Source organism: Bufo gargarizans, chromosome 10, assembly GCF_014858855.1.
Source record: "Bufo gargarizans isolate SCDJY-AF-19 chromosome 10, ASM1485885v1, whole genome shotgun sequence".
In the NCBI taxonomy this organism is placed as follows: domain Eukaryota; kingdom Metazoa; phylum Chordata; class Amphibia; order Anura; family Bufonidae; genus Bufo; species Bufo gargarizans.
The window spans coordinates 122,663,272-122,685,756 of NC_058089.1; the positions used below are offsets into that span (position 1 = coordinate 122,663,272).

The window sequence follows — 22,485 nt, forward strand, 5'->3', positions numbered from 1 at the left end:
GGGAAACGGAAACGCGTCACACCACAAGCCCCGCCCTCGTCGCTGCAGCGCCAAGTTCAGTTCCCGGTGGAGCGGCCGGTAGTCACCGAGGAGGATGGTTCAGATCGTCGTGTCCAGGTCTGTGGCCCTTGTCCCTGCAGAACTACTACTCCCAGTGTATCCGTCTGCCCTGACCAATCAGTCTGCGTGTCTCGTCCTTCTACTGATGCTGTTGTAGAACTACAAGTCCCAGCATGTCCCGTGGCACTACAAGTCCCAGCATGTCCCGTGGCACTACAAGTCCCAGCATGTCCCGTGGCACTACAAGTCCCAGCATGTCCCGTGGCACTACAAGTCACAGCATGTCCCGTGGCACTACAAGTCCCAGCATGTCCCGTGGCACTACAAGTCCCAGCAGATGCTTTCAGTCGTTATTCTGTATGTATAAAATGCATTCCTGGCCAGTCTGTGAGTGTAGGGGGACTACAAACCCCATCGTGTCCCGCCGGTCTCATTCTGTGGCGCTACAAGCCCCGCCGGTCTCATTCTGTGGCGCCACAAGCCCCGCCGGTCTCATTCTGTGGCGCCACAAGCCCCGCCGGTCTCATTCTGTGGCGCCACAAGCCCCGCCGGTCTCATTCTGTGGCGCCACAAGCCCCGCCGGTCTCATTCTGTGGCGCCACAAGCCCCGCCGGTCTCATTCTGTGGCGCCACAAGCCCCGCCGGTCTCACTCTGTGGCGCCTCAAGCCCCGTCGTGTCCTGTTGGTCTGAGGTCACTGGTTTCAGGGACGCTTCCAGTCTGGTAGGGTAGCTGCATAGTAAACCAACAATGGCTAGAGACCTCCGCTTGCTGTGCGTGAATGGAAGCCTCAGTCTGGTCCAGGTTGCAGTGCCGCTCCTTCACTTCCTCTATGTAATTCCAGGGACGCCCCGGGGCAGCCGGCCGAGTGGTTACTTATGGAGCTGCAGGGAGAAATAGAAGCCCGGAAAGAGGATGGACTAACCGGGAAAATGATGGGCGATCTGCACTACACCAAGGAGGTGAGCGTGTGAGGCATGCTGGGAAACCCCACTCATCCGGCACCTGATAATCCGGAACAGCTGCAGCACGATGCAGAACTGAGCGGAGATAAGAGTCTGGATTAAAGGGACGTGCCAGCTCCGGATACAGGTGTAACTCTGGCAGAGCTCGAGGTCCTCTTCACAGGTTGCAGCATTTGTGATGTAATAACATATCCTCGGCCATTCATTTCCCTGCTGCTCCGATCTGCCAGTTTTTTTTTGGGCTGCAGCGATGACATATACTCCATGTGACTGCACAGCAGCGTCCGGGTATACGGCATGGAGGATCTGAACAGCGCCAGGAGAATGAAATAGTCTCACAATTGCTGCTTTGTGGGACATCTTCTTAGATGGACAACCCCTTTAAGAAAGGCCTGATTTACGCAACGGCAGCCCAGGAAACGTGGTCCGTGTGACAGCCGCATCTCTGGAGCCGACCATGGCTCCCCGAACTGACTGCATGTGCCGTCAGTTCCTGTCTGATCGATTGCACTGACATCATCATGCGAGCGCTGTGCGATAAATTACTATGATACAGTCGGTTCAGGAGATCTGCGGTCGGCCTGGTGGTTGCGGGCGACACACGGAACATGTTTCCCATGGTCAGCCCTAATAGGAGGTTACTGTCATATTACTGCAATACCGGATCCGTCTTTTCGGTTGTCATCCGGAAAAAACGGATCCAGTATTTTTTTATTTTTATCATTTTTAAAGGTCTCCGAATGCGCAGAACACTTAGTAACAGATCCGGCATTAATACATTTCAATGGAAATTAGTGCCGGATCCGGCAAGTGTTCAGGATTTTTGGCCGGAGAGAAAACTGCAGCATGCTGCGGTATTTTCTCTGGCCAAAAAAACGTAAGAGGGACTGAACTGATGCATCCTGGACGGATCGCTCTCCATTCAGAATGCATTAGGATAAAACTGATCAGTTTTTTCCGGTATTGAGCCCCTAGGACGGAACTCTATGCCGGAAAAGAAAAACGCTAGCGTGAAAGTACCTTAATCTCATACACTTTGCTGGTACTGTAATACGCTGCGGTTTTTCCGCACAAGAATCCGCCTCGTGTGCAAGAGGTCTTATGCTGCTTGATTACAGCGCCATCTAGTGGCGGCGGAAAGCTTTTTAAAGGCTTCCGTTTTGCATTCCGTCATAATACAGGTCTATGGGCAGAAGAACGCATCCGTCTTATGGATTCCGTTATAACCATGTTATAACGGAATCCCTAACGCTTGTGTGAACCCACCCTTATTGTGCTGGTTGATGGTGCTAAACTATCTTTACTCACTGTTTAACCCTTAGCCTACCAGAGTTTTTATCGTTTTTGCCTTTTCATTTTTCTTCCCTATTTTGCTTGAGCCATAACTTTTTTTTTTTTTTTTTTTTTTTTTTTTTAATATATATATATATTTCACATAGCCATATGAGGGCTTATTTTTTGCGGGACAAGTTGTTCTTTCTAATGACACCATTAATTATGGCACAAAATGTAGTGGGAAGCGGTAAATACAATTCCAAATGAGGTGGAATTGGGTTTTCTTCCCACGGCGTTTCATTTACGGCAAAACTACCCATGCCCTTCATTCTCTGGGTCAGTACGATTGCAACGATACCACATATGTGTAGGTTTTTCTAAATAGTGTAAAAATAAATGTAAATGAGTAAAAATAAATGTAAATGAGTAAAAAAAAAAAATGTTAATTTTTGTTTTTTGTTTTTTTACATCACCATATTCTGACCCCATAACTTTATACTTGCAGATCCGTCTGACAAATGCATTGAAATACCGGATCCGTCTCTCTGGTGTCATCCGGAAAAACGGATCCGGTATTAATTTTATATTTTAATTTTTTTTGCAATTCTTAAAGGTCTGCGCATGCGCAGGCCAAAAAGCCGGATCCGTTTTGCCGACACTAATACACTTCAATGTAAATTAATAGTGTGAAAGTACTCTCATCATCCCCATAATCATTGTGTATGAAATGAGAGGAAATAAGTAGGTCGCCGCACTAAAAAATGAATTGCAATTCATTTTAATTACTTACTATTCAGTGTAATTTTTAGAACAATTTATTTATTAATAAACGTGAAGATTTGTCCGGATTCCTCCAAATGACGTTTGCCTGTCCATAGTTACAAATGTCTGTAGCTGTTTAATTGGCATCTCATAAAGTTGTCTCGTACCATCGTTTACTTTTCCTTGTAGAGATTTTATTTTTATTTTTTTGTTTTTATTTTTTTCACTGTGAGCGTGGAAAGTAATGAATACTCTGGATACTTTCCAAACCATGTGCAAAAAAATGCACTGTACGTGGCAAGGTTTGAAAAACTCTGCACCCTGTAATACCAGGTTCGGCCACAAGGTGTCACACATACATAGCACATGACTGGAACTATTGAACCACAGTGCTATGATGTCACATGACCCTAGGATGGGGTGCACAGAGATAGGAACCCCCAGAGGTTACAGGGGTTGTACTTTTCAAACCTGCACTTTGAGCGGAATACTTTTGTACTTGCCTGTAATTTAAATTTAGTATAGCCACTGAGCTATTCAATGAAATCCATCTGTATAGCGCCCTTTTTCTAAATTCTCTGTGCAGCTCACTGAGGTGGCCGCACATGCTCAGTTCCATCCTTAAACCGCCTCCAGCTGCAGCAGAAAGGACACAACCCCTGAGCTGCAAGCTGGAAATAAATCTAGCTAGAGGAATTGCAGCAATGATATGAGATCTGATTTTTACATTACTCATAGGATAATTCCTATGGGGGGGGTTTTCCCATGTCAGGACAATGGGGGCATATTGCTTGGATATTGTCTGATAGGTGCGGCTCCCAACTCTGGGACCCGCACCTACATCGAGAACGGATCCCTGGAAGTTGTGGAGGGCGCAGCCGCCCTCCATTTATTTCTGTGGGGCCGCCAAGAATAGCCAGGCACTGGCTCAGCTATTTCCGTCAGCCCCATGGAAGCAAATGGAAGCGGTGGCTGCGCAGGTGCGGTGTGCTCCCATTCACTTCTATGGGGAGAGGACCTGGCGGCCAGCACGTTCCCCGCTCCGTTCTTGGTGTAGGTTCAGGTCCCGGCACTTATCAGACAATGGGGGATTAACCCTTTAAGGGATCTATACCTGATTGCTGTTTTGTGTTTTCATTCAGGGGATTCCTGTTCTTATCGTTGGACATCACATCTTGTACGGAAAAGTGGCACGTCTGGAGAAGCCGTTTGCCGTCCTCATGAAGAGTAGCAGTCCCTCCTTGGGGGACGCCATGGACACCGGAGATGTGACGGAGACCAAGTATAATGTGACTGCGCTGATTAAGAGGAAAATAATTTTTAAAACCCGGCCAAAACCCATCATCACCAATGTGCCCAAGAAGGTGTGAGGGGCAGGAGACGGTTCTTGTGGTGGTGGGTTTCACGGAGCAGCACTCGATCTGGAAGAACCTTTCCTTTGGTGGGACCATAACTGAATGTATTTCTTCTGTTATATTCTGATCCCCTAAAGAAGGCGAGACCCTACGTCATGTATCATGCCCCTGCTAGCGCTGATCTAGGACACTGGCACTGGCTCCATATTTAAAGGGATCCCATCAGGGCAGATGTCCATTAGCTTAGAGCCTTATCAGAAGGGGTTGATTTATTTTACTTAAAGGCATTATGCCAAGTTTTAAACATATCCCCTGTCCATGTAGGCTGACCACTGGGACCCCTTCAATGTTGAGAATTAGGTTCCTTTGTCTTCCTATATGAATGGAGCAGCGGTTGAATATGTGTGCTGCCACTGATGTCTCCAGCGGTCTCCTAGAGATGAATGGAGCGACAGCACACGTGCTCGACCACTGCTCCATTCTCCGGGAGGACACATGACCTCCCCCTTGTGATCGGTGGGGGTCCCAGACATTATTCGCAAATTGTGTGTAGATAGTAGAAGTTTAAAACTTGGCACAGCTCCTTTGCTGGAGGTCCGGAAGTGCCCATGACGGTGCCCTGACTCCTTAGGGTGAATTCACAGAGGGCAGATTTGTTGCAGAACGAACATCCGTTCCATTCATCTCAATGGGGTTGGTTCAGCAGGAGGCACAACGTCTTCTGCAAGCCCCATTCGGATGCAGTGGCCGGAATTTTTGCAGCAAATCTACCGCCTGCAAATCCCCCCTTAGGGACCAGGAGCGGCGAGACCTCGTTCATAGCAGCCTGCTGCAGCGAGTCTGTCAAGTGCAAGGCCATTTTGTAGGTGTATTTTATTAGGACTTCCACATCCGATGGAGCTTCCCTTTAAGAACTTTCAATGGGAGGACAAGGCAATGTGGATTTCTTACAGCCACCCATGAGATCTGAGATCCACCAGGATCTACTGATCACCTAAGAAATGGTGCCTGCCCTGACACCCAGTAACAGCTGCATCGCCCGTGCACTGAATATTCCTGTAAAACACTTTTCTCTGCACTTTTCTGTGTATGGATGTATTTTTGTTATAAAGAATTCCAGTCCTCCCTCGGAGTGGATCACTGTGTTCAGGTTCTATACGTTTACTGTACGGCAGAGTGTAGAACAGGGGGCCAGGTCCGCCAGAACCCACCCCAGCCGGACTTCACAATCTGCATGCGTTTCAAACCTAATCAAGGGGACCCTTCACTATAAATCCTATATGCCCCCCTCCCTGTTATCCTATCGATATGCTATAAGTGTCTTGGCTGGGGGGCCCTCAATGACTTGTGTTCTTGTCAGTGAACCAAATGAATTAAGAAAATCTAATCTTGCAAACAGAAGCAGAAGTGGAATCCAATAAGCGCGTGTAATGGTTAATCAATGGCTCTCCGCGTGAGGCCGTCCAGATACCGCTGTATGTGCAGATGTGAGGGATGGTGGCGTCCACTGCGTGCCCCTTGGAGTGGATACGCCTGGGGTCTGTAAAACTCAGATTCCCCATAGGTCAAGTAACGTACACTTCACTATAAATGGTCAGTCGTTGTGCATAAAGCCGGTAGGTGCTCGTCTCCAGACCCCGGCGTTCCTAAATCACGGTTGTATCTACACATCACATTATCATCTGCGGAGAAGAACGTTATCTCAATCACTTCGTTTTATTTTACGAAAACTTGAAAATGCAGATCACAAAATAAATAAAATAAAAAATAACATAAAAGATTTCAAAACTGTACAAAGTTAAAACAAGCTGACGTTGACCTGGAACTTGTCGTATTTCACGCTGCATGCAGAGACCGCGCCGAACCTTGCCATGTGCATAGAATTGGCTTTATGACTGCTGACAGTTGTCTCTGGGCGGTGTAAGCAGCAGATAAAAAAAAAACGGATCCTGCGAACATGGCGGATCACTAACCAAGCCGCCTCATACTGTGTGGATCTATAAAACGTATAGGGGGCGGCCATGTTAGTGCTTGTATGATCTGCAGCACACATTAATACAGGGCAGCCATTGGTCTCTATTGCCCTCCTGTATCTAAAGTCACATTTGGCGACTTTGTTAAGGCCAATAGAGGGAACGCCCATCTAGGGGCCACGTCAATGGGAGAGTTGCATAATGGCCCCTTAAAGGGGGCTGTCTCACATCATCTCTTCACCAGACAATTAATAAACGTCTCATTGCTCGAACCCCCACTGATTACCAAGGCCCCATTTCTCCTCACTGCACAACCGCCGTGAGGAGGAGTTTGAATGGAGGATCGGTCGAGCATGCGCGTTTCTGCTCTGCGGCTGAGGATGCTCGGCTGTTCCCATCAGCACCATAGACCTTGAAACTGAGTAACAGGACCGCCGTCAGGGACCCCTTTTCTGGATTTCCCAAATATCTATTCTGGGACAGTCCCTTTAAATTGAAGAATTAATGCTATTTAAAGGGGTTATCCACTGGACAGGTGATAACCTGGTGCAGGCTGCAGACCACACACTATGGCAGGGCTGGCCGACCTGTGGCTCTCCAGCTGTTGTAAAACTACAACTCCCACCATGCTCTGCTGTGGGCATGCTGGGAGTTGTAGTTTTGCAACAGCTGGAGAGCCTCAGGTCGGCCAGCCCTGCCTGCATTAGCCTAACCCTGAGAGCTGGAGCGGAGGCTGGTTGTGTCATCTACAGGAAGAAGAGCGGTGACATCTGGACAACACGATGCATAGTATAAGGGGACAAGGCGCAGAAAACGCAGTGTACTGGAGAATGGGACACGAGACAAATCCCTGAGCGACTGTGCAGGCTGCCTGCTCTTATAGGGGTTGTTGCATATCCTCAGCATCACAGTCTTAGGCTAGGTCTACACGGCGACATTTGTCGCAATGAAGTCTATGGTGTCGCAAAAGATCCATTCGAAATGGATTTTTCTGCGACTGTCGCATCGCAGTCTCGGCATGTCGCAGTGCGACACCATAGACTATCATTATAAAAATTGTGGCGCGACACATGTCGTCGTGTAGACCTAGCCTTAGGCCACCTGCAAATGGATGCGGGTGAACGCACACAAGATCCGCACAAATGTCTAACAGCGGTTCTTGATGCGGTTTTGTCGCAGATCTCACCCTTCTATTGAAAAGGGCTAAATCCGCAAACATAATTGACACGCTGAAGATTTGTAAATCCGTAATGCTGGTCAATTTCCGCATGGACAAAAAATCTGCCAAGTGTATATGAGATTAGTGTCATCCCGTACACTTTGCTGGCGCTGTAATCCGCTACGTGTGCAGGTGGCCTTAAAGGGCTATGTGATATTGTCGTTGGCTGCACGTGCTGATCCTATCCACGTAAAGGCGGCCACAGAATTACAGCACAGTACATATATGTCAGCAGGCTTTAGTGGGATCTTCTGACCCTCTAATATCTATGAAGATACCAGACCTTCTTTACCTAACCTGAATTGGCAATGGTGTAGTCCAGTGCCAAGTCTGAGGGTAGTGGTGGATTTTGATGCTGCCCACAATATGCAAACTGTATGGGGACCAAATGATCACTCTAACGATCGTTTGTCCACCATGCAGCTTGCATCGGTCGATGTCAAAGGCCATTTAAGCGAGCACCAATCGACTTGTTATATTGTTGATCGGCGCTCATTCCAGGCCCTCAGACATGGTCCTAATTCTTCTTTCTCGGTCAACATTTGTAACATCTTGTAACAGGGAAAGCGAGGTTTAGCAGCATTCTATAATGTACAGTATACGATCCATATATAAACTAATACCCCAAATATATGTGCCCATCCACCACAGCAAGGTGACCTCAATACAGATAGAAGCTACCTCTATACCGACTGTGCCGTACATGGACATCTAAATTTAAGGAGACGGGAACCCAAATACACCTTTGTCACCTCTTTATTACATGGGGTTTTAGTTTATATATAAATCATATACTGTACATTTATAGAATGCCTGCTGTGCCACCTAATTATGACTCCGGGCAGGATGGACTGACTAATTCTGTTCTTGCAGCATGTATCTTGAGGTGTGGCGGCCTCCATATTGGTTGCTATTGCTGACCCATCCTTTCCGCAGCCTGTTTTTAATTAGCGTGCCGTGTATAGCTGCCTGCTCATAGAAGGGTTGCTGGCACCGAGTGATACAACAGGTCATGGCCTGCTCACTCAGAGAGACTGTAGCAGTCGCACGGTGTATGTGGGTTCCAATCTCCTTGAATTTAATTATATGTCTATGTACGGCATAGTGATGGGTGTAGCGTTAGGTTCCGATCTGTATGGAGGTTCCATCTGTATGGAAGTGCTCATTAGTATGCAGGAGGAGCGGTGAGTATGGCTGCACTCCCCATTGCCTGGTCGTCTTCCGTGCGTTGCATATAGTGTCATGATGTAGTGCACGTAGGCGTGAACTATGACCTCACGCTGTGCGATATCTGGTCACGGGGTCGGCAGAAGACCAGGGAGTGGCGAGTACAGGAAAAGCACACCACCCGGAACAGGAAATTTCTGATCTGAGGTCTGATGAAGACTGAGGAGGGGGGGGGGGATGTCTGATACAGATTAGGGATCTGATCTGAGGTTTAATAAAGATTGGGGGGGGGGGTCTGATTAAAATCTAACTTTCCTCCTCTAAAACTTAAGTGAGTCTTATGGTCAGGTGCGTCTAAAAAAAACAAAACTACAGTATTTGCGAAGCACCTCATGTGTGATTGTATAGTAGATAGGGAAATTAGTTTATATATGGATCATATAATGTATGTTTATCGAATTCCTGCTAAACCTTGCTTTCCCTCCTAATGATGACCATGTGCACCTCCATCTCCATCTTACCCTGCAGGATGGACGAATTCTGTTTCTCAACCTCTTGTAAATGTTATTTCACATGGAAAACCTTCTAGCGCTCGGTGGATAGGATGCACACGTGTCCGCAGACAGCCTAAGTTACATCCATCCAGGACGGTCAACATCCTGTGTGGAAGCTGTAATGGCGGCCATATCGGCCTTCACCCAGAAGCAGATATAACTAGGAGCATAGCCCTAAATGATAGATGGTACCCAGAAGGTATTGTACACGTATCTTATTGCACTAAGCCCTATAGAGGATTGCAGCCTCGATCGCGTCTGGCTTTGCTTCTACATTTCTCAAAAATGTAACCTTGAGTCAACGCCATGCTGGGAGTAATCATGGCTGGAGATATCTGAGCGGCCATTGTAGGATGTCACGTCCTGTTGTACTATGTATATAGTGTCCATTATGGAAGTGTCCTTGGAGATCTTCACTTCAGAAGCCTCTTCCGCCGGCGGTGGGGCTCACAGTTATCCAGGTTTCTGGCACCTTCACCATTAGGACATTTATGGGCATCTTAAGGCTGTGCCAGCTATGGCTTTCATTGCTTTGGCAGACGGCTCTATTTCTTTTGTATTTGCCTGAGGTATTTGTTTGCATAGTAAGGTCTCTAAGTCATTGCTGGTGAGAACTGCCTCCTGTGACCTCATAAGACCATGCCTTACCGTCTTCTTTTGGAAGAATGTCTTATACTCGGTTGCCTCCGCCATATGCCGAGACAGTTCCATTCAGTTCCCATCATTCACACCTCCGATGATGCCAGGCTAGTACAGCTCCTGCTTCTTCCCACAGCGCCTGGCTACTATTACCAGGTACAAGCTGAGCAGCGCCAACCAGTAACACCCATAAAGGATGGCTCCAGTCACCAGGAATAAGAGTTCCGTCTCGGTGAAGGGATCTTGACTTTGGCAGTACGATGTATACGCCAGCCCACCCAGGAGGATACAGAACCAGACTGACACTGGCACCATACCGATGAAGTTCACCACCAGCTTCTTCCTGCCGGAGGTCCCCCATCCAGCCTTGTTGATTGTGAGCAGCGCGAACATCTTAGAAGGTAGCAGGCTGGTCATGTAGAGGAGAGAATACAGAGACATAAAGATCATTTCGACATTGCCACGCAAGAAGCAGGCGTAGGTCGCCTTCACGATGCCCACTAGCTGGACAGTCAAAAGAAAAAGCATTATGTTCCAGATACGGCCACGGTAAAAGAGCTGCACTACTGTAGCCACCAGAAAGAAAGGGAAAAAGCCGGTGACCACAGACTCGTAGGTCATCCAGAGGTGATGCTTGTGGAACCAAAGCGCGTTGTATAACCATTCCCGAAAATAGGATTTACTCCACCGAGTCTGCTGATTCAACCAGCGCAAATACTTGGTGGGGGTCTCAGTCAGGCACTTGGAGCGCGCTGTGTACTTAGTCCTATAGCCCATGCTCAGCACTCGATTGGTGAGATGACGGTCATCTCCGAAGCTGCACTTCTGACCTAGGAAGGTCTGATGGTACCAGTCCTCCAAAAAGTACTGCAGCAGGCTGTTCCGATATATGCCCAGAGGACCACTGATGCACTGCACGCACCCAAAGTAGGATTGGCAAGCCCGTTCTACGTTAAATGCCATCCAATATCGCACGCTGCTCAAGAAGGAGATCCAGGAGTCGTACTTGTTCAGGATCTGTAGGGAGAAAGACGTTTGGAGAGGTTGAGATTAAGGGGTTGTCCAAGTTAAAAAAAAAAAAATTCTCCATCTGTACCTGTTGGGAAATCTATACTTACCTGCTCCGTTCCAACTCCGTGGCCCCCTGGGCTCTCTGCAATGGTCTTCGGTTCCTCATCTGTACACTTCGGCACGGATGGTGGGGTCACATGTGCCGCTGCAGCCAATGCCTGGCCTCAGCGGTGACATGCTCCCAAGCGGCACGTAAACCAACAGTGATATGCTGCTTGGGAAAACGTCTGAGGCTAGTCATTGGCTGCAGTGGCACATGTGAACCTATCCGTGTGGAAGTTGACAGAGGGGGGATTAGATGCTGATAGAAGACCAGTGAAGAGATCCAGGGAGCCATGGAGTTAGAGGGGAGCAGGTAAGAATGTATTTCATAACAGACGGAGATTAAAGAAAAAATGTGGACAAGCCCTTTAAGGTGGGCACCAATGAAATGAAAGCGTAAAATGTGTGCACTACCAGTACTACATTTTTACAGATGATCTACAATCCCTATAACAGGGGTCAACAACCTCCAACACTCCAGCTGTTGTGCAACTACAACTCCCATCATGCTCCATTCACTTCTATGGGAGTTCCGACAACAACCAAGCAAGTGTGCATGCTGGGAGTTGTAGTGCCGAAGGTTGCTGATCCCTGCCCTATAACATATCCTTATATAAGCAGAGAAGGTAATCTCACCTGCACGTCTCCTCCAACTCCACCCACTTTAGGGTCTTCTTCCAATATCCGCAGCATCTCTGCAGTGCACGCGGGGTCAAGCACCGTGTCAGAATCACAAACCTACAACCAGAAGCGTGGAATGATAATGAGGAAGAGAACAGTGATTTCATGTTACCAAAGGATCCTGTGGGATTCTGTAGAGCAGGGCTGGCCAACCTGCGGCCCTCCAGCTGTTGTAAAACTACAATTCCCACCATGCCCTGCTGTCGGCTGATAGCTGTAAGCAGTCTAGGCATGCTGGGAGTTGTAGTTTTGCAACAGCTGGAGAGCCGCAGGTTGGCCAGCCCTGCTGTAGACTAGAGCACATATGTCAAACTCCTGGTCCTCCAGCTGTTGCAAAACTACAACTTCCATCATGCTCAGACAGCCTACAGCTATCAGGGCATGCTGGGAGTCGTAGTTTTGCAACAGCTGGAGGGCCAGGAGTTTGACATCCCTGCTGTATAGTCTGCAGAGTCTGTATATGATTTCAACAGGGAGAGGAGAAAGTGACTGCCGGACACCATTATTGACTGTCGGACACCATTAGTGACTGCTTATCTCTGGGAGAACAAAAGGATCGGGGGTTGAAATTCAACATTTCCGATCCTTGGGAGTGTCAGAAGCTCCGCACCCAAGATTGTCAGCCGGGCCGACAGTGCGTTCAGCAGACAATAGTCTAATATGTATAACCCTTAAGGCCTCTTGCACACGACCGTATGGCTTTTTCAGTATTTTGCGGTCTGCAAAAAACAGATACGCATAAAATACGGATGATGTCTGTGTGAATTCCGTTTTTTTGCGGAACGGAACAGCTGGCCCTAAATAGAACAGTACTATCCTTGTACGGTTGTGTAAACGAGCCCTTAAAGGGAACCCGTCACCAGTTTTATGGTGTCCTAACTAAGGGCAACATAAATAAGTGACTGATTCTCTTAGCAAAATGCTGGGTCACTTTCTTTGATTGACCCAGTCAATCTGCCGACATCTTGTATTGAAAAGCTCCAGCTGATAATGATGAGTCCTGAATATTCATGAGCCCCTGACTCTCCCCGCCCACCTGCTGCTGATTGACAGTTATTTTCCATATGAATCAGCAGCAGGTGGGCAGGGGAGTGGCTATAGCTCTGAATTAAAAAAAAAACGCTGGACTCACTGACATCACGCTGGACTCAAATCAGCTCATTAGCATGCGGCATGTGGCATCTTTGTGTGTATATTATGAGGTAACCATCTGTCACACCAGTAAGTGAATACATCTAAGGCACTTTTTAGTAGTTAATGATTATATATAATTAGTTAGATTATAATCAAATATCCACATGACAGGTTCCCTTTAAGCACATGATTTTATGTGCAAGACCACAGCAATCTGCAGGGAACCACGTGTGGTTTTGCCAAGCTGTAATTGGCAGTGAAATAGTCACATTCGGGGATACTACACATGTAACCGCACTGTGGTTACCACTAATTGCCAGGCCACACCTGGAGCTGCCATTTGAAACCTAGCTGCCATCTTGGTGAAGCCTGGTAATTAGCAGTAACCAGGGTGTGGTACCTGCAGCTCCAGCAAATACAGAGTGGTAGTGCAGCCATTAAAGGGGTCCTCTCACTTCAGCCAATGGCATTTATCATGTAGAGAAAGTTACTACGAGGCACTTACTAATGTATTCTGATTCTCCATATTGCCTCCTGTGCTGGCTTCATTGATTTTTCCTTACATTATACACGGCTCATATCCAGGGGTTATTTCGACTGGTGCAGCACAGATACGGGGTAGCTGGGACAAGAGCTGCTGCGCATGCGTGCCTATGTGCGCTTTCACAGTCCCAGGCAGTAGAGAAGTCTGTGCCTGTTCATATAGTGTGCAAGCACGACCACTGCTACTGGATTGCAGGGTGGTTGACGAGCAGTGTATAATGTGATGGAAAAAGGAATCCAGCCAGCAAAGGAAGCAATATGCAGAATCACAATACATTAGTAAGTGCCTTGTAGTAACTTTCCCTACATGATAAATGTCATTTGCTGAAGTGAGAGGACCCCTTTAATATAACCGTTTGAGCCAGAAATATGTCGGTCTCATGCACACAAACGTTCTTTCCGTGTCTGTTCCGTTTTTTTTGGGGGACCGTATGCGGAACCATTCACTTCAATAGGTTCGCAAAAAAAACTGAAGTTACTCTGTTACTTCCGTATTTCTGTTGCGCAAAAAAATAGAACATGTCCTATTATTGTCCGCATTACGGACAAGGATAGTACTGTTCTATAAAGGGCCAGCCCTTCAGTTCCGCAAAATACGGAATGCACACGGATGTCATCCTGATTTTTTGCAGACCGCAAAATACATACAGTCGTGTGCATGAGCCCTGAGGCAGGAGACATCAGGCCCTTTGTGATCTGTCAGTGAAGGGCAGGAAGCAGTCGAGAGCGCAGTCTTTGGCTCACGGACTGATAACTGCGAGCTTTCAGGAAATGACCTCAGGGCCACAATACGCAGTGACTGAAGACTCAAGGGCTGGGATCCAAGTTGATCCAGCACAGGTTTAAAGGGGTTCTCCGGGCTTTTAATATTGATGACCTCTCCTCAGGAGAGCGGGGGTCAGCTGTATGAGGAGACGGCGCGCGCAGAGTGCCTGTGCCGTCTCCCGTCTCTCTTGCTGCTCACCGCTGCTGTCTATGGCAAAGCAGCAGCGAGCAGAAAGATAAACGGCACATGCTCACTGCGTGCACCATCTCTTCATACAGCTGAGTGGACCCTCGCCGATCCTGAGGATAGGTCATTAATATCAAAAGCCTGGAGAACCCCTTTAAAGCCCAGGATCATGCGCCATATTGTACCTGTACGGCGTGTAACCTGAAAAGGCAGTGAAATATCGCCACCAAAAATCCACATGGCCCAATTGGGATATTGACGGCATATTGCTAGGATATGCCATCAATGTCAAATAGGTGCCGAGTCGGGAACCCTTTCATATCTCCAGAGCAGGAACTACGAGGTGAACAGAGAGCAGACGCGCATGTGCGGTGGGTGCGCTCTCCATTCACCGCTATGGGAGTTCCGGATATAGCCAAGTGCGCTCGCTCTGCTATTTTCGGAACTCCCATAGCAGTGAATGGAGAGAAAAAACATAAATGTCAATTTTAGAAAGATTTTGCACTTTATGAATGCAATAAAAAAAATATCTAATTTTCTTACCTGCACATAGTCCACACTATCTCCAAGAGCCCGGAACGCAGTGTACATGACTTCTCGCTTTCCTCCCCATTTCTGCATGATACAGGCGTACGGGAACTTCTGCACCAGCTCCTGCACTCCCCGCTCGCCCTCCTGCCCGCCTTCTTGCGAATCATGGTAATTGTTGTCCCAGACATAGCAGCAAGTGCCCTCCGATCCCATCACCTCTCGAAAAATGTCCATCATGTACCTATCATCCTCTGAATTCCCGTCAATCACCATGATGACTCGGAGGTGCGGGTAGGAGATCCGTCGTGCCGACTGCAGACATTTCCTCAGGTACTCTGGGTCTTCTTGGTAGGCCGCAATGCACAGGGCCACCCTGGAGGATCCCGGAAGACCCTTGCCGCCTTTCCGCATTTGTTTGTGCTCCAGATAAGCGAAAAGGCTCTGAGTGAGGAGGTGAAGCCCCAAGATAGCTCCATACAGCCCAAAGGACAGGTGATGGCGGTCAGTGTGAATGAACTGGTAACCGGTCACATATGCCGCAAGTATGCCCCCCAGCACCAGCACGGCAAATAGGCTTGTGCCTAGGATTCTCAGGGCCGTCTGCAGCCGTCCAGGCATCTGTGCCACAAAAATAAAGCAGAGTCAGAAATGTAACCTATACCAAGTCAACACTCGCCACTCCTCCGGTCTTCCTGCAGCGTCTGCACCTTTTCATGTGGTAATCGCCTTAATTATATATTCATTATACTTCTGACTGTGCACAGTTCACACACACACACCAAAACCCTTATGTATTGCTTATGGTGCCCCCTATGTCCTAAAGTAGAGCACACGGCTCCGCTAATCACTTTTATAGAAACCTATGGGAAATTCCCTGATGACTGAGCCGCACAGGAAAATTGCTGCCGCCATGTAACCTAACATTAGCAGTCAGGCAGAGACCTGTCCGCCCGCAGTCATGCCTCTAATCATGGGTGGTTATCAGGCGATTTAGGTCAAATTAACTTCAGAAAAGTCAGTTTACAGAAGACACCAATTGCTATCTCACTAGAAGACCAAGTCAAAACTAAATCACAAGTAGAACTACAAGGTCAAGCATCATCCTTCGACCTCTGGCCATCACTGGCTGCCTATAGGTAGACATGTAAGTAGCCGGCTGCATGCCGCTGTACATTGAACTCAATAGTATATAGAAAGCCCTGCCCTAATGAAGGGAGCCAGATCTATATGCTGAGAATTTATTATAGGGGTATTCCAGGGATAGGGGATACCTAAATGACAGGTGTCATTGTGTGGTCGGACTCTTTGCAGTGCTCATCATAGTCATCTGTTGGGGACATTGCCTGCCGTACACCTCTGATGAATACCATTATATAGGCATACAGGGGCACATGTCACCCAGTGAACTACGCAGAATATCCGTTTTTTTACTCAATGCCTCTATTTTATTTCTACTGCATTATACTGTTGTACCGTTTTAGCCTCTGTGTGGTGAATGGAGGCCTATGGAAACGTTTTCCGTGTGCACCCGAAGCCTCCCTGGTGCGTACTGCAAAACGCAATGTGACAGCCGCCTTACTTTGGCTCTGTTTTGTTCTTTAGGAGTCTTGAAGTCAGATCTGAAGCCACTTCTGAGGAGGTCATACGTATCGGGGTCATTAAGCAGTCAGAGTCTTGTGGAATAGTCTGATAGTCTTACTAATTACTGGGCCTTAAGGAGGTAATGAAGAAGAGGAGGAAATGAAAAGGCTACCTGTAAGGGAACGTCCTAAGGAACAAAGAGACTTCAAAAGCCTGGTATGACGGGGAGGGGGGCACGGAGGGATCCTAATGACAGGTTATATTTGAGGGAGTCTCCAGCTTGTCTTTAAATTGGACTTCTAAAGTGAGGATCAGGAGCTGCAAAGCCTAAAATTTGTGTGTGATCTGGGATTTGATTCTGCAGGGTGCAACAAACAGGGACACGGTCACCCCTATATTACAGAAATAGAGAGGCGCTATTTAAAGGGCTGCTCCAGAACTGTATCAATAAAGTTTACTGAAAAAAGCGCTTTTACTATATTTTAATTTACACATATGCATTCCTAGTCCATTTGTAGCCACGGTGCCCACAGTTGCCAACAGTCCCAAATTTGCAGGGACTATCCATAATTTTCAGAGACGCAGCAAATTTGGGCTATTCCGGGCCACATGGACTTATGTAAGCCAAGTCCGTAAGTGGGTGGTCCTGGGCAGGTTTGGGGGGCTTACATATCCTGAATTTACCAACTATAATGCTGGTTAGTATGGGTGCCTGACAATTGTAAAATATGAGCACATAAGGGTAATATATAATATATAAAACTGTCTGAAATATAAACTTTAAAGGGGTCCTCTCACTTCAGCAAATGACATTTATCATTTAGAGAAAGTTAATACAAGACACGTACTAATGTATTGTGATTGTCCCTATTGCTTCCTTTGCTGGCTGGATTCATTTCTCCATCACATTATAAACTGCTCGTTTCCATGGTTACAGACCACCCTGCAATCCATCAGTGGTGGCCGTGCTTGCACACTATAGAAAATAGCGTCAGCCTCTCTGGTGGCCGGGACCATGGGGGAGCACATAGGCTGGTGCTTTTTCCTATATTGAGCAAGCATAACCACCAGGGTGGTCTGTAACCATGGAAACAAGCAGTGTATAATGTGATTGAGAAATTAATCCAGTCAGCAAAAGAAGCAATATGGACAATCACAATACATTAGTGAGTGACTTGTATTAACTTTCTCTACATGATAAATGCCACTTACTGAAGTGAGACAACCATTTTAAGTGCATTGTCCATCTGTATATAATTAAAGTTTGTTGAAGAGAACAGAGGCCAGTTGATGAAACTGACTGAAGGAAAATCTGTCTTTGTTGCCTATAGCAGCCAATCACAGCGAAGCTTTAAATTCTTATAAAGCTCTTGAAAAATGAAAGCTGCGCTGTGATTGGTTGCTATGGGCAACAAAGACAGCTTTTCTTTTAGTCAGTGTCAGAATTGTGTTCAAAACACTTTATATACCGTATTCATGGACAACCTATTTAAAGGGCTGTTTTATGATGATGGCAGTGCAGGTGCCATGGCCATCCCCCGCCATACGTTTCACATTTACATATCTGTCAGAATAATGGCAAACGATGAAATACATAGACAGACCTTCTTTTCTCTAAAGGTGTTTTCCGAGATATTTTAACCGATGACCTATCCTCTGGATGTGATCAGTGGGGGTCTGACAGTCGGAACCCCAGCCCCCCCCCCCCACCCGATCAGCTGTTTGGGAAGGCACTGGTGCTCGCAGTGGCAACGCAACCTTCTCACTGCGTTACATCGGTCACGTGGCCTAGACGCAGCTCAGCTCAGCTCCATAGAAGTGAATGGGGCTGACCGCGATACCAAGCACAGCCGCTATAGAATGTACTGCACTGTACTTGGTAAGCAGAGAGACGACCGCTGCGCTAATGTGAGCAACGGTGCCTTCCCAAACAGTTAATTGCGGGAGTCCTGGGTGTCAGACCCCCACCGATCAGTTAAAATATCTTGGAAAACCCCTTTAATATAAAGTGTATTGACTGCTTTAATTCTTTGTTGGTTAAGGGTCCATTCACACGTCCGTATTTATGGCTCCGCATCCGTTTCGCAATTTTGCAGAACGGGTGCGGACCCTTTCATTTCAATGGGGCCGCAAATGATGCGGACAGCACACTGTGAGGTGTCCGGATCCGAAGTTCTGTTCCGCGACCCCGCAAAAAAGATAGAGCATGTCCTATTTATGTCCGCAATCATGGACAAGAATAGGCATTTCTATCATAGGGCGTCCATGTGCGGTCCGCAAAACACTTATAGACGTCTGAATGGACCCTCAATCTAATTCAGGGAAAGCTGGGTGACAATCCGTGGGTCTGCCATTAAAGCTCCCTCTGGGGTTACAGTGATATATATGCTTCCATATATGTGCTATTCAGAAGCCTGGAAAACCTGGGTACTTATGGGCTGTCCTGGTGGCCATACTGGTTGTCACCCAGCTTTTCCAGCTCAGATACAGTTTACAACCATCTGTCCTTGTAGCAAAGCTCAGATAGGAGCATCATGCTAAATAACTAGAAAATCTCTAATTATGCAGTGAAGGTGACGGAGAAAACCCCAGCGTCACCATAAGGTACACAGACTGGGAATTCACACTGTCTTAAAGGGAACCTATCATGTTGTACATGGTGTTTGAGTTGAAGGCAGCAGGTTATAGAGCAGGAGGGGCTGAGCAGGTTGATATATGGTTTTATGGGAGAAGATTCAGTATAACTTGCATTTTATTCATTTATATTACTGCTCATTTTGAGCTTTGAGGTCCAGGAGGCGGTCCTATCAGTGATTGACAGCTATCTCTGTATACACAGTCACTGATAGGACCGCCTCCTGGACTTCAAAGCCCAAAATGAGCAGGAATATAAATGAATAAAATGCAAGTTATACTGAATCTTCTCCCATAAAATTATATATCAACCTGCTCAGCTCCTCCTGCTCTATAACATGCTGCCTGTAGTGTACAATGCTTTTTCCTAGTAAAAGGTTCCCTTTAACCAAAGATGCAACTATAGGCAAAAGACACAGCTAGGGGAATGGCGGTATAAAAGGCAAATATATAATGTGTATAATCATATCTATAACATCACTACAAACACTGTGCTGCCTTTGGGTCCCGGTTGAGTAGAACAGACCTCAGAATGGGTTATCTCTTTAATATAATGTACCCTGAAATGTTACTATGAAGCCCAGATATTTTGATCTGGTCTTCTACGTCAATGGTAATAATGGAGCCTTTACTGACAACCTGTACAACTTTTCAAAACTATATTTACAGTTCCCGATATCAATGTGGGTCCCATTTAAAGTCCCCCTAAAGTCTACCATAAGTAAATGCTGGGACCTATAGTTGTATAACAGCCGGGTTTTAGGTTATATATCGGAGGTATATATTGTATTTGATACTAGAAACTAGTATGCATAGTGGGGGAGGGGGCAATGAGCATTGCTTCTCTACGGAGGACATGGGGCAAGGGGTTTTCTCCGCATACACTGTAGCTGCATGGTCCCAGCCCTGTCCTTAGTGGCTGCTGGCCAGTGCACAATGCAGAACAGCAGGGAACACACTGCAAGGTCTATGTCTGTGAATGGATACAGACGGGCAGCTACGGTAGACCCCATGTGCATTCAGCAGGGAGCCCATTCATAATACTGTAGCCCATGCACTGAGACGCTCACCTTGTATCTGTCCCTATGTGGATTATTCCTGTTATTCCTTACTTGCAGCCAGGGTCTTCTTTCTTCCAGGAGAAGACAATAAAAGTCTGTGGGGGTGTTCTATGGCTTTCCTCTTCATGCATCCTGGATGTCCTCTCTTACCACTAGTGGACCTTCATGCATTCATGTCACCTCTGCCCTACTGCAGCTCCAGCAGTCTCTCAGCACTTCATTCACTGCAGCGCTCTTTTCATAGGATTCTACTCAATTCTTTGCATTTCCTCTCCTGCACTCACTGCAATCTATGTGGTACACTCAGCCCTATATACTGCACTCTTCTATCCTCCTCTGCACTCACCTCTCCTGTGCTTTTTCTTCCCCCTTCCTTTCATCAGCAGGTTGCTTTAACCTCCAGCCTCCCACTCCCACTTCCAGCTCACCACCTACAGAACAGTCAGAGACCTCCCTTACAACTCCCCCCCCCCCCCCCCTTTGCATCTTATCTTTTTGTAACTCATCCCACCTTATGATCGGGCACCTCCTTTTCTCAGCCCATGTGCTCTGCTGGGTGTAGGAGCTGCTGTGGTAGTAGTGCACACCTCTTCTCCATGTGATGCCTCTGCAGTCCTGTGCACACCTCTTCTCCATGTGATGCCTCTGGTCTAGCAGCTGTAGTCCTGTGCACACCTCTTCTCCATGTGATGCCTCTGGTCTAGGGACCCTAGTTCTGTGCACACCTCTTCTCCATGTGATGCCTCTGGTCTAGGGACCCTAATTCTGTGCACACCTCTTCTCCATGTGATGCCTCTTGTCTAGGGACCCTAGTTCTGTGCAAACCTCTTCTCAATGTTATGCATCTGGTCTAGGCTCTGCAGTCCTGTGAACACCTCTTCTCCATGTGATGCCTCTGGTCTAGGAGTTGTAGTCCTGTGCACACCTCTTCTCCATATGATGCCTCTGGTCTAGGAGCTGTAGTTATTTGCACACCTAGTCTACATGTGATGCTTCTAGTCTAGGGGCTGTAGTCCTGTGCACACCTCTTCTCCATGTGATGCCTCTGGTCTAGGCTCTGCAGTCCTGTGCACACCTCTTCTACATGTGATCTACCTGGTCTAGGGACTCTAGTCCTGTGCACACCTCTTCTCAATGTTATGCATCTGGTCTAGACGCTGTAGTCCTGTGCACACCTCTTCCCAATGTGATGCATCTAGTCTAGAAGCTGTAGTCCTGTGCACACCTCTTCTACATGTGATGCATCTGGTCTAGAAGCTGTAGTCCTGTGCACACCTCTTCTCTATGTGATGTATCTGGTCTAGGGACCCTAGTCCTGTGCACACCTCTTCTTCATGTGATGCATCTGGTCTAGAAGCTGTAGTCCTGTGCACACCTCTTCTCCATGTGATGCATCTGGTCTAGGGAATGTAGTCCTGTGCACACCTCCTCCTTATGTGATGCTTCTGGTCTAGGGGCTGTAGTCCTGTGCACACCTTTTCTCCATATCATGCATCTGGTCTAGGAGCTGTAGTCCTTTGCACACCTCTTCTCAATGTGATGCCTCTGGTCTAGGGACCCTAGTCCTGTGCACACCTCTTCTTCATGTGATGCATCTGGTCTAGAAGCTGTAGTCCTGTGCACACCTCTTCTCCATGTGATGTATCTGGTCTAGGGGCTGTAGTCCTGTGCACATCTCTTCTCCATATCATGCATCTGGTCTAGGAGCTGTAGTCCTTTGCACACCTCTTCTCAATGTGATGCCTCTGGTCTAGGGGCTGTAGTCCTGTGCACATCTCTTCTCCATATCATGCATCTGGTCTAGGAGCTGTAGTCCTTTGCACACCTCTTCTCAATGTGATGCCTCTGGTCTAGGGGCTGTAGTCCTGTGCACATCTCTTCTCAATGTGATGCCTCTGGTCTAGGGACCCTAGTCCTGTGCACACCTCTTCTTCATGTGATGCATCTGGTCTAGAAGCTGTAGTCCTGTGCACACCTCTTCTCCATGTGATGTATCTGGTCTAGGGGCTGTAGTCCTGTGCACACCTTTTCTCCATATCATGCATCTGGTCTAGGAGCTGTAGTCCTTTGCACACCTCTTCTCCATGTGATGCCTCTGGTCTAGGAGTTGTAGTCCTGTGCACACCTCTTCTCCATATGATGCCTCTGGTCTAGGAGCTGTAGTTATTTGCACACCTAGTCTACATGTGATGCTTCTAGTCTAGGGGCTGTAGTCCTGTGCACACCTCTTCTCCATGTGATGCCTCTGGTCTAGGCTCTGCAGTCCTGTGCACACCTCTTCTACATG

General features: G+C 47.4%; 2 protein-coding genes across 5 annotated transcripts; one reads left to right on the forward strand and one right to left on the reverse strand.

Moving 5' to 3' along the window:
• Positions 1–6: 6 nt before the first annotated feature.
• CHTF8 (chromosome transmission fidelity factor 8) lies at positions 7–5,541 on the forward strand. Its single transcript, XM_044269749.1, has 3 exons — positions 7–117; positions 904–1,021; positions 4,204–5,541. The coding sequence occupies exons 1-3, from the start codon at positions 95–97 to the stop codon at positions 4,429–4,431; spliced, it is 369 nt and encodes a 122-aa protein (XP_044125684.1). The 5' UTR covers positions 7–94; the 3' UTR covers positions 4,432–5,541.
• Positions 5,542–9,639: 4,098 nt separating this feature from the next.
• Positions 9,640–20,910, reverse strand: HAS3 (hyaluronan synthase 3). Of its 4 annotated transcripts, XM_044270931.1 has the most exons (5): positions 20,824–20,910; positions 20,710–20,785; positions 14,935–15,540; positions 11,718–11,819; positions 9,640–10,985 (listed from the first exon to the last, which is right to left on the reverse strand). In XM_044270931.1, the coding sequence occupies exons 3-5, from the start codon at positions 15,538–15,540 to the stop codon at positions 10,077–10,079; spliced, it is 1,617 nt and encodes a 538-aa protein (XP_044126866.1). In that variant the 5' UTR covers positions 20,710–20,785; positions 20,824–20,910; the 3' UTR covers positions 9,640–10,076. The 4 variants fall into 4 exon arrangements, with proteins under 4 accessions (XP_044126866.1, XP_044126865.1, XP_044126867.1 ...); XM_044270930.1 differs by lacking the exon at positions 20,824–20,910 and having other exon boundaries at positions 20,710–20,810; XM_044270932.1 differs by lacking the exons at positions 20,710–20,785; positions 20,824–20,910 and adding an exon at positions 20,545–20,554.
• Between the last annotated feature and the right edge of the window lie 1,575 nt (positions 20,911–22,485).